The sequence below is a fragment of the Alnus glutinosa genome, chromosome 6, assembly GCF_958979055.1.
Source record: "Alnus glutinosa chromosome 6, dhAlnGlut1.1, whole genome shotgun sequence".
In the NCBI taxonomy this organism is placed as follows: domain Eukaryota; kingdom Viridiplantae; phylum Streptophyta; class Magnoliopsida; order Fagales; family Betulaceae; genus Alnus; species Alnus glutinosa.
This window is the reverse complement of record NC_084891.1, coordinates 14,223,563-14,236,686: the sequence shown is the minus strand read 5'-3', so window position 1 is coordinate 14,236,686 and position 13,124 is coordinate 14,223,563. Positions and strand designations below refer to the sequence as shown.

Here is a 13,124-nt window from a genome sequence, read left to right as displayed (position 1 = left end):
CGCTGAAATTATTTTACAACGGAAATCATTTTACGTCGAAACTAACGGAGCATTCATAAAAATCAATTACCTATGCATCCTATATATAATGATCTTGAAGGGCTGAGATCAAGCCAACAAGGAGACACTTCAATGGCCAAATTTAAGCCAAATAATACCCCAAATTCGTAGCCCAAATCCCTTAGGTCACTATTCCACATCTTTAGGCATTGATTGCTTGATATCTATGAAATCTAATTGGCTTTGAACTAAATTAGGCTAACTAGCCTAACTAAAAGGGGGTATGATCGTGTGGTCCTAAGAGCATGGTGTGGGTCCAAAAATTGAAGGTTGAAAATCGATCATTTGCTGTTTCAACATAATCTGCACTGCACTGGATAATAAAGTCGCTTGATCGACTTCGACCCAGAATCGTTCGATCGACCATAAAGTTGCTCGATCTGATGTGAACCCCGTCAAGAATAACGAGACCCAACAACGAAAGGGAACCCAAGATCGTTCTATGGACAGATTCAAATGGAAGACCTCGACCCGTTGTTTATGACAAACAAGAACCTCGGTATAAGGAAGACACCACAAACGGTGGTGGAAACTCCGTTTGATAAGTCGAGATGAACGCCACGGGAAATCCCGATAAGTTCACGTAGTTCTTCAAAGAACCAAAGAGAATAAACCTCACAAGTTTTATGAATAATCAATGTCCGCGTTTTCCATTGCTTATGCACCTATTTAAAGGGTTGAACATTACAAGAAAAAAACCCTAGCATAGAAAACCTAATTAAAGCCGAAAATGGGTAAGGAAAGAAATCCTTACCTTCCTAAAACACACAAGACATATAAGGCAATAAAGGCTGGACACCCACCCTCCTAATCAAAGCTAAAATAAATCCCTACTTGCCTAAAAAAGAGACGTTAAAATAGGAAAGAAGAGCTGGACGCCTAGAGTCATATAGAAGGAAATAAAAGACAACATAAAAGGAAAGAAAGTGGCGCCTAGAATAGCCATGCAATCCGATCCTTCAAGAATAGACCCAAAATATTTCTTGCCAATTCTTAGCCTTGACCGGATCTTTCTAGAACTTGAATCAAGGTGATGATTCTTTGTTGCCCACGTGGATCATGCTCAATGGGCATCCACGAATTTGCTTGAGCCCAAAACTCTTGGATGAGTCCGTTGAGTACATCCTTGAACTTCTTTGCTCGTGCTCTCGTAACCGGCCCAATTGGTACTTGAACGAGATCCTTTAAAGCGGTGCCTTGATCTCCATCATGATCGATCCTATTTACCCGCAAATTTTAAGTCGCTGGATCGATTCTAATATCTGATCAATCGACTTCGCTTTTGGTTAGTAATTTCTTTACTAATCCGATTTCTCTACTTATATACATATATACAATTCTATTTAAACTAAAAATAATAATTAAATTTTATACTTATGCATGCATATGCACATTATCATCCTAAGCGTAGTATTTTCGGGTATTACATCCCACCCCTCTTACAAAAATTTTGTCCTCAAAATTTGCAATCCTAATAATTATGATGCAATCTAATAACAATCAAGAAACTATAATCTCTTTCTTGTTACCCAGTCATCTTCATCATCAATGAAGATATCCATGGGTGGTGCCGCAGGAATTTCTTCTGCTTGGTCAATAGGAGCTTCTGCCTCCAGCTGGTCTTCATCTTCAAGGTCAAAGTTTTCCATCGAAATGCCCATCCCATATCATGATGTATCTGGGCCATCCTATTGAGTATTACTTTATTAAGAGCTTGGTTATTAAAATAAGTCTGTTGTAATAACATGAACTCTCCTACTGGGTCAAACACACCCAAAGGTATGGGCCCTAACATAAACAGGTCCGGGGCAGCTGGCTGCTCCAACGAAATATCAGCAGGTGCCGGTGTTTCTTCTGGTACATCAACTGACGCAGGCGGTACTAATGGAAAACCAGGTGGCATAGGATTCCCTTCTGGATCCATGCCTGAAAACCAAGACTAACAAATATATAACACAAATGTATGACATTTAAAAACATAGCAAGTATTTCAATCAAATACTGCAAAGAGTTTTCAAACCTCAAAACAAATGTGGATATTTGTTCCTCATTTCATGTTCAAGTTCCCAAGACGCTTCCTCAACATCAGGGTTTCGCCATAGGACTTTAACTAAAAGAATAGTTTTGGTCCTTAACCGTTGTTCTTTGCGATCAAGAATTTGAACTGGCAATTCTTCGTATTTGAGGTCGTCTTGAACTTGAAGGGGTTCAAAATCTACGATAAGACGCGGGTCATGAACATGCTTTCTCAAGGTTGATACATGGAAGACGTTATGGACTCCAGATAAGGCTGGCGGTAGCTCGACTTTGTATGCCACGGGGCCAACCACTTCTTTAACTTCAATGGATCCTACAAATCTTGGACTCAGCTTCCCTTTCTTGCCAAACCGCACTACTCCTTTCATCGGTGACACCTTTAGATACACAAGGTCACCCACATTGAATTCCAATTGACGACGGTGTTTGTCTGCATAACTCTTTTGTCAGCTTTGAGCTGTCAACATCCTTCTCCGAATGATTGAATTTTGCCCTTCATGTCTTGTATCATCTTCGGCCCAATGAGGTATTTCTCACCCACTTCATCCCAATATAGTGGGGATCTACATTTCCGTCCATACATTGCTTCATATGGTGCCATTCCAATAGTTGCCTGAAAGCTATTGTTGTAGGCAAATTCGGCTAAGAAGAGATAAATGATGTGGACGGCTAAAGAAGAAACACAGGAATGAAAGTTGTTAAAGGATAGGCAAACCTGAACTAGAAACCGTGCTCTGATACCAAATGATGTGAACCCTGTCAAGAATAACGAGACCTAACAACGAAAGGGAACCCAAGATCGTTCTATGGACAGATTCGAATGGAAGACCTCGACCCGTTGTTTATGACAAACAAGAACCTCGGTATAATTTAATCCCTGAGTGTGACCCTTATCTCTTTGTGACTTCTATTTTTTTTATTACACATTTTATCATGGATTTCTCTCAGTTATCTGAAGAAAATTATGATATTGAGCTCTCTAAAGTTTTTGCTAAATTGGATAAAATTGTTTCTCCAAAATAGCTCAAAAAGGTGAAGCAAGAAAAAGAGTCATTGTTTATACAATTGTCTGAATCACATGTGTTAATTGACTATTTGAAATCTGAGAATACCATGATATTTGACATTATTGATAAACTTGAAAATAAATTAAAGGAATTTGAAAATCTCTTGAAAAAATTCTCAAGTGATAATTTGAAAAGTATGCTGTGTATTCATTCAGATATTTCTAACAAGCCTGGTTTAACTATTGATTTAAGTACTTCTACTTCACATGCTTCTGATTTTGAATTAGATTCTGTTGATATTAAGCCTGTGATAGTAGAAGCAGCTTTTTCTGAAAATTCTTGATTAAATAACTGTGTGAAGCCTAATTCCAAGGATTCGGGAACGTAAGTTTGTTTCTATTTGTCATCATTGTGGGAAGGTTGGTCATATTAGACCAAAGTGTTATCTGTTAAAATCCCACAAACCTTGGAAGAAGTAGGAGGATTCCAGAAATGGCCTTATTGAGAAAACTTCTTCAGATAAATATGTTCCACCCCATAGGAGGCATATATCTCAAAGAGGTAAGGACTTTGTTATTTGTGAAAATGCTAATCGCAAATTTGCAGAGCCCTTCAAGAAGCATTTCAGCAAACAAAGTCAGTCTACCTGCTATCATTGTGGTGTCTCTAGACACATCAGGCCACACTATCCTCAGATTTGACATCAGCAGCCTCGGATCAGGAAAATAGCTCTAAACCTTCCAAGCCCCATCATGCTTTTCAGCAGCAACGACATTATCCTCAAATGGATTCTCCCTCATGCCATCACTGTGGTAAGTATGGCCACATTAAAGCCGAATGTGTAACGACCCGCTTTTTACAAAAATGCGTAAATAATTATATCTGATAATTACGTGTCATTAACCATTCAGAGACGATAAATCTCGCAGTGAAAAATATGAATATCTTTTTTTTTTCTTTACAAACGTTAGGGACAATTCCCTTACAATACATATAGAGCTTTGACTGAAATCCCTCTAGTCATACGTTAAAAATCCTTTACACTAATTACAAAGAAACATGTGTCACTTAAGACACAAAAGCATACATGAAAACTTACTAAATACAAGTAAATTCCTAAACATATCACATACAAAATAGTACAAACATTTATAAGTACAAAGCACTAAAATCCTAACTACATAGCTTTAAATCTCTTAAGCTAGCAGTTAATCCATTCCATAATCTTCAGAACCTGCGCAAACATCTATGAGACGGTGGTTATAACCACAACCCCATAGTTCCATAAGTGAGCTAACTGTCATTCAACAACATCATGATTTATGTGTTATTTAAGGAACAGATATATGATACAATGATTAGATGACAGTTTTCTATGCAAAGTTTAACAGTTCAATATGGTCATTGCACTCCTCTCGTTTAGAGCCGTTACCCGTCAATTTCACCTTATTTGGGACGTTCGACGACGAGTCCCCCTACATTACATTTTATTAGCATCTTTTCGCACTAGCAGAGTACATTCCACGTCACTCTACTAGCACTTTGAAGGACAATAGCAATCAATATGAATTATTGGGTTTCCGGTTTCAAGCACTATTCCCATCCTAAACCTTTGGAAGACGTTCCTCCCAAAATTAATAGGTTGATTATTCATAATATGCAATAATCAGTCACACGCATCCAATTAAAATAAAGCATAAACACAACTCTATTGAAATCCAGTACTACCCTCAGTAAGTAATTTATACTTACAACCGTGACTGATTATTGCATAGAGGGTCAATAACATTTCTTTTAGAAATTCATACCTAAACATGAATCTTAATCACACTTATATATATATATATATATATATATAGAAACAATTATCTTTGGAACATCATCTACATTAATTATTACTTAACATAACATGGTTAAGTCTCAATATTAATACTTAACACTTCTAACAAAACCCAATCATTTTTAGGGAACATCAATCCAAGCACCAAATCAATTAACAAAGCATCCGGTTTAAAACATATTAACCCTAACAATTATTTCAACCAACATATATTAGAAATCACAGTAAAACAGCATACTCAATTTTCGTAATTAATTTCATATCAAATCATTTAACTCAACAACAATGCTCCTATATTTTCCTTGGATCATAAAATTCAACCATTTTCATTTTAAAACACCAATATCAAATTGTTAACAACCAAACATAATTTGTCAAAAACACATATAAGCAACATAGGTCATAATCTAGGTAAATATGATAATTTCCAAAATACATGTATTCGGCTATATCAACTAAAATAGAAATACACTCACAACATCGAGCATGATCTAAAACTTGGTAAATCCACAATCATCCCAATATCCAGTCTTTAAATACTACTAAACTTCCAATAGTTGAACAAAACCCGAACACTTACCAAATCATCCAAATCAAAACATCACCATACTCATAATTGGTCAAAACACTATACCTACATACCAAATTAACCAACTTAAACTAGCAGCCTCATTAAAAGCCATTAATCCTCAATTTAAGCATTAAATCAACCAACAATAAAACTCATCAATTAATTTGTTTAGAACACCCAAATACCAACACCTATCTCTCAAAGATACCATAACTGAAATAGACACCAAAACAATAAGCAAAACTCCTATCACAGTTAGGGCTGGCAAAACGGGTACCCGATACGACCTGTTAAGACCCGTGACTTGTTTAAGCTAGACCCAAACACGACCCATTTATGTTAACGGGTCGGGGCTCTAGACACGACACAAACATGATAATTTCACGGGTCACCCGGCACGACCCGCGAAACCCGTTTATCCTAATGGGTAGAATCGGGTCTACACAACTCATTTGACCCGTTTAGGTACTGCATGTGAATCGGACCTCTCCTAGAGTTACACAAGGACAAAAAAAAACTGTTGTTACAACTTACAGAGAACATGATCCATCATTCATCAATGAAGAACCCAAATAAACAAACAAAGATGAAAAAAACACTAAAAATATTTTTGAACAGAACACCAAAATTTCTAAAGAACCCACAATAATGATGCTATAAAAAATTAAAAATGGAAATCAATTATTAACATACCGACAGACCTGGCGGAAGAGAGAGAGAGAGAGAGAGAGAGAGAGAGAGAGAGAGAGAGAGAGCGACAGAGACACGGGGAGAGCAGAGATGATGGAGATCAAGGCACCGCTTTGAAGGATCTCGTTCAAGTACCAATTGGGCCGGTTACGAGGGCACGAGCAAAGAAGTTCAAGGATGTGCTCAACGGACTCATCCAAGAGTTATGGGCTCAAGCAAATTCGGGGAGGCCCATTGAGTATGATCCACGTAGGCAACAAAGAATTGTCACCTTGATTCAAGTTCTAGAAGGATCCGGTCAAGGCTAAGAACTGCTGAGATTGTTCGTTAATTTAGAAGGATCGGATTGCAAGACTTATTTTCTTTACCTACCTAAGATCTTTATTTATTTTCTTTCCTTGTTAGGAATTGATTTGGACTTTATTTTCTTTCCTTGCTAGGAATTGATTTGTTTACTTATTAGGATTAGAACTACTTTCTCTGCAAGTAATTTTCTTGTATAAATAGGTGTACCTACCATGTAATCGAGGAGACATTGATTATTCATAAAACTTGTGAGGTTTTATTCTCTTTGGTTCTTTGAAGAACTACTCGAACTTATCGGGATTTCCCGTGGCGTTCATCTCGACTTATCAAACGGAATTTCTACCACCGTTTGTGGCGTCTTCCTTATACCGAGGTTCTTGTTTGTCATAAACAACGGGTCGAGGTTTTTCCATTCGAATCTGTCCTTAGAACGGTCTTGGGTTCCCTTTCGTTGTTGGGTCTCGTTATTCTTGACGGGGTTCACATCATTTGGTATCAAAGCTCAGTTTCTAGTTCAGGTTTGCATATCCCTTCACATCACTATTTTGAAATTTTATTTCATTATTCTTAAAAGCCAGTTGCTAATCATCAAAAAAAAAAAAAATCGTGTCAAAATTCAGATTTGTGATTTTCGCGAATCTTTGCTTTAATTTTTCAGATTTGAAATTTTCAGATTTGAATTCCATTCTTAATTGATTAGGCGAATCTTTGCTTTAATTTTCAGATCAATAATTTCAAGATTTGGATTTTCTTTCCATATCTGCAACTTCCATCTTTGAATTACATGTCGTTATCAATTGTCCTTTTGTCTATTTCCATGTCCTTGTTGAAATCTGATCAATAACTTCAAGATTTGGATTTTTCTTTCCATATCTACAATTTCCAAATTTGATTTACACGTCGCTTTCAATTGTCCTTTGTATAGTTTCATGTACTTGTTGAAAATCTGATCAATCGTTTTTGGCAATTACAATTATTATTGCTGCTTGTGACTAGAAAAAAAAAAAAAAAAAGTCCAAAAAAAAAAAAAAAAAAAATCATTATTCTGTGCTTCCAAAATTCCAAACAGTCATATTCCTTCTATTTCTAATCTGAAAATTTCCATATTCCTTGTGTTCAAATATGAAATTCCTTGAGTAGTTCTGGGTGAATTGTTGCTGGAAATTTTGAGTTGTTTGTTTAGTTTCAAAAGAACTAAGAGAGAATTATCGAGTGGAAAAAGGCAAGAGTGGTGAGAACATCAGAGGGTAAAAGCCATATTATTTTGAGTGAAACGCGAGTGGAGAGTGATCCACCTTCTTGAGTGTAAACACGTAAGGGAGTGATTCGTGAGGATCTTTTTTTTCTTTCTAACCTTTGTTTTGCAGCAATCATGTCTCACGATAGTGGTAAGAGCATTGTCGAAGGTGATACAAAATTGGCCGATCCGAAAATGTTTATGGAGGCCATGATGAGTGAGATGAGGTGAGTGATGAAGATGGAGATGGAGCAGGTTCACGAACAGATAGATCAGATGGAGAATAGACGTGAGGAGCAACCACAAAACGGTTGTAATTTTCGTAGAAGGGAAAGAGTTCCACCGAGGGAGGAGGATGAAGAGCGTTATGGGTCTGGTTTTGATGAAGAAGAAGATCGGGGTTCCATTGTTAACAATAGGAGACCCGGAGGAAGATTTAGAGAAGCTAGGAATCGTGAAGATAACAACTTGGGTGGTATTAAGATGAAGATTCCGCCCTTTCAAGGTAGATATGATCCTGAAGCATATCTTGAATGGGAGAAGAAGATGGAGTTCGTGTTTGATTGTCACAACTACTCCGAGACAAAGAAGGTAAAATTAGCTGTGATTGAATTTTCTGAATATGCTATTACTTGGTGGGATCAACTTGTGATAAACAGGAGGCGGAATAGAGAACGCCCAACAGACACATGGGAGGAGATGAAAGTAGTGATGAGAAAACGGTTCGTTCCAAGTTACTACTATCGAGAGTTGTACAAAAGGCTACAAGGTCTTAGACAAGGGAGTCGAAGTGTAGAGGATTACTACAAGGAGATGGAGATTGCTATGATCCGCGCTAATGTAGAGGAAGATCGGGAGGCTACAACGGCTAGATTTTTATTTGGCTTAAACCGGGAGATCCATGATAAGGTAGAGATGCAACATTATTTGGAATTGGAAGATATGGTGCATATGGCTATCAAAGTGGAACAACAACTCAAGAGAGGGAGTGGGACACGTGCAGGCCATAACTCTAGTTCTACCTCTTGGAAATTGAGTCAAGCCAAGCCGCTGGACAAGTCACAAACGCCCAAACCCGAGCCCAAGTCCGTGACCACCAGCCACGTTCCTCAAGGTAAAACCGAAGCCTCTACCTCTAGGAATCGTGATATTAAGTGCTTTAGATGTCAAGGCAGGGGCCACATAGCAAGTCAATGTCCAAACAAGCAAGCCATGGTGTTGCAAGCCAATGGAGAAATTGTGACCGATAATGAAGATTTCGACACCGACAACATGCCGCCATTGGAGGATGTTTCCGATGAGGAGTATTTAGCCCCTGACGCATTGACATTGGTGGCGAGAAGAGCATTGAGCTTGCAAGCAAAAGGAGTTGATGAAGTACAGCGGGAGAACATCTTTCACACAAGGTGCTACGTTAAAGACAAGGTATGTAGTGTGATTATTGATGGTGGTAGTTGTACTAATGTTGCAAGCACAATTATGGTGGAGAAATTAGGATTGCCCATGATAAAGCACCCTAGACCGTACAAGTTGCAATGGCTAAATGATAGTGGTGAGATAAGGGTGAACAAGCAAGTGTTAGTTGCATTTCGAATCGGTAAATACGAAGATGAAGTTTTGTGTGATGTAGTACCGATGCAGGCAGGACACTTATTGCTAGGGCGTCCATGGCAGTTCGATAGGCAAGTGAAGCATGATGGCTTTACGAACAAGTACTCTTTTGTACTTAATCAACGATCAATCACTCTTGTACCATTGACACCGCAGCAAGTATACGAGGATCAAGTGAGATTACAAAAGGAGAGTGATCAAAAGAAAGAGAGTGAGCAAAAGAAAAAGAGTGAAAAACAGAGAGAGGCCGAGAAAAATGAGAGAGAGAAAGAAAATCAAAGTTCGGCCCTTGAGAGAAAATCAGAGACAAAACAAAAGAATTTTTATGCAAAAGTGAGTGAGATCAAGCGGGCAATGTTTTCAAAACAGCCGATGATTGTACTTTTGTACAAAGAGGCACTTTTAAACAATAACGAACTTGACCTTGCTTTGCCTAGTTCTATTGTTTCTCTTTTGCAGGAGTACGAGGATGTCTTCCCCGAGGAAACACCACATGGGTTACCTCCAATCCGAGGGATTGAACATCAAATTGATTTAGTTCCCGGTGCAACCATGCCAAACCGACCAGCTTATAGGAGCAATCCCGAGGAGACAAAGGAGCTTTAACGGCAGGTAAGTGAATTGTTGGAGAAAGGGCACGTGAGGGAGAGCATGAGCCCGTGTACGGTTCTGGTCTTACTTGTACCTAAGAAGGATGGGACGTGGAGAATGTGCGTTGATTGCCGAGCCATCAACAACATAACGGTAAAGTATCGTCATCCTATCCCACGCTTAGATGATATGTTAGATGAGCTGCATGGTTCTTGCATATTTTCTAAGATTGATTTAAAAAGTGGTTATCATCAAATTAGGATAAAAGGAGATGAATGGAAAACTGCCTTTAAAACAAAATATGGTTTGTATGAATGGTTAGTTATGCCTTTTGGTTTGACTAATGCTCCGAGCACCTTTATGAGACTTATGAACCATGTTTTGCATGCATTTATAGGCAGATTTGTTGTTGTCTATTTTGATGATATACTCATTTATAGCAAAAACATAGACGATCATGTAGTACATTTGAAATCCGTTTTAGATGTGCTAAGGAAAGAAAAGTTGTTTGCTAATTTAAAGAAGTGCACTTTTTACACCGATAAGCTTGTATTTTTGGGATTTGTTGTTAGTGCACAAGGTATACAGGTTGATGAAGAGAATGTACGTGCAATCCAAGATTGGCCGAGCCCCACAAGTGTTGGTAATGTTCGTTGTTTTCATGGACTTGCTAGTTTCTACCGGCCATTCGTGAGAGACTTTCGTAGCTTAGCCGCATCGCTTACCGAAGTGATCAAGAAGAATGTTGGATTTCGGTGGGGAGAAGAACAAGAGAAAGCGTTTCAATTAATCAAAGAGAAGCTGACTAATGCACCTTTGTTGTCTTTACCTAACTTTTCGAAAACGTTTGAAATTGAATGTGATGCTTCAGGTATTGGTATAGGTGCCGTTCTTATGCAAGAAGGACGACCAATTGCTTACTTCGGCGAGAAACTCAGCGGGGCAGCCTTAAACTACCCAACTTATGATAAGGAGTTGTATGCATTGGTTCGGGCTTTAGAGACGTGGCAACACTATCTATGGCCTAAGGAGTTCGTGATTCACACCGATCATGAGTCCTTGAAACACTTGAAGGGCCAACACAAGCTAAACAAAAGACATGCGCGATGGGTGGAGTTCATAGAGACGTTTCCATACGTCATTCGGTACAAGCAAGGTAAGGAGAATGTAGTCGCCGATGCACTTTCTCGCAGGTATGCCTTACTCTCCACACTTGATGCAAAATTGCTTGGTTTTGAACACATTAAAGAATTATATGCTGAAGACCATGAATTTTGTGAGGAATATCGAGCTTGTGAGAAAATCGCCTCTGGTAAGTTCTTTAGACTTGATGGATTCCTATTTCGAGAAAATAAGCTATGCGTGCCTAATTGTTCTATGAGGGAGTTATTAGTGCAGGAATCACATGGTGGGGGATTAATGGGACATTTTGGAGTTGCAAAGACTTTGGCTATTTTGCAGGAACACTTCTATTGGCCTCACATGAAACGAGATGTCGAACGAATTTGTGGTAGATGTGTCACATGTAGGCAAGCTAAATCCAAAGTGCAGCCCAACGGTTTGTATACTCCTTTACCAATTCCTAGTGAGCCTTAGATTGATATTTCAATGGATTTTGTGTTAGGATTGCCTAGGACTAAACATGGAAGAGATTCAGTTTTTGTGGTCGTGGATAGATTTTCTAAAATGGCACATTTTATTCCTGTCATAAAATGGATGATGCTTCGCATGTTGCTGATTTGTTCTTTAGAGAGATTGTGAGATTACATGGCATGCCTAGGACAATTGTTTCGGATAGAGATGCTAAGTTCTTGAGCTATTTTTGGAAGACTTTGTGGTGTAAGCTAGGTACTAAGCTATTGTTTTCCACTACTTGTCATCCACAAACTGATGGTCAAACTGAAGTAGTAAATAGGACTTTGTCTACTCTATTAAGGGCAATCATTAGAAAGAACATCAAAACATGGGAAGAATGTTTACCACATGTTGAGTTTGCATATAATAGAGCTGTTCATTCTGCTACCAAATTTTCGCCATTTGAAATTGTGTATGGGTTTAATCCTTTAACTCCATTGGATTTGTCTCCTTTACCTTTGACGGAGCACGTTAATTTAGATGGCAAAAAGAAAGCTGACTTTGTGAAGCAGATTCATGAGAAAGCAAGACTCAAAATTGAGCGAAGAACGGAACAATATGCCACACAAGCCAACAAGGGACGTCGCAACCTGGTTTTTGAACCCGGAGATTGGGTTTGGTTGCCTATGAGAAAAGAAAGATTCCCGGTGAAAAGACGTTCCAAATTGCTCCCAAGAGGAGATGGCCCTTTTCAAGTCCTCGAGTGTATCAATGACAACGCTTACAAGCTAGATTTACCTGGTGAGTACAATGCCAGTACCACTTTTAATGTTACTAATTTGAGTCCTTTTGATGTAGGTGATGATTTGAGGGCAAATCCTTTCAAGAGGAGGGGAATGATGGAGATCAAGGCACCGCTTTGAAGGATCTCGTTCAAGTACCAATTGGGCCGGTTACGAGGGCACGAGCAAAGAAGTTCAAGGATATGCTCAACGGACTCATCCAAGAGTTATGGGCTCAAGCAAATTCGGGGAGGCCCATTGAGTATGATCCACGTAGGCAACAAAGAATTGTCATCTTGATTCAAGTTCTAGAAGGATCCGGTCAAGGCTAAGAACTGCTGAGATTGTTCGTTAATTTAGAAGGATCGGATTGCAAGACTTATTTTCTTTACCTACCTAAGATCTTTATTTATTTTCTTTCCTTGCTAGGAATTGATTTGGACTTTATTTTCTTTCCTTGCTAGGAATTGATTTGTTTACTTATTAGGATTAGAACTACTTTCTCTGCAAGTAATTTTCTTGTATAAATAGGTGTACCTACCATGTAATCGAGGAGACATTGATGATTCATAAAACTTGTGAGGTTTTATTCTCTTTGGTTCTTTGAAGAAGTACTCGAACTTATCGGGATTTCCCGTGGCATTCATCTCGACTTATCAAACGGAATTTCCTCCACCGTTTGTGGCATCTTCCTTATACCGAGGTTCTTGTTTGTCATAAACAATGGGTCGAGGTTTTTCCATTCGAATCTGTCCTTAGAACGGTCTTGGGTTCCCTTTCGTTGTTGGGTCTCGTTATTCTTGACGGGGTTCACATC

The 13,124-nt window shown here is 38.6% G+C and overlaps 1 protein-coding gene and 1 pseudogene across 1 annotated transcript; one reads left to right on the top strand and one right to left on the bottom strand.

The window, feature by feature from the left end:
* Nucleotides 1-2,081: 2,081 nt before the first annotated feature.
* Nucleotides 2,082-2,465, bottom strand: LOC133871548 (uncharacterized). The gene has a single exon (XM_062308978.1). It carries the CDS (start codon nt 2,463-2,465, stop codon nt 2,082-2,084), a length of 384 nt encoding a protein of 127 aa, XP_062164962.1.
* A 5,862-nt stretch (nt 2,466-8,327) lies between these two features.
* LOC133870208 (uncharacterized) lies at nt 8,328-12,316 on the top strand (annotated as a pseudogene).
* The last annotated feature ends 808 nt before the right edge of the window (nt 12,317-13,124 follow it).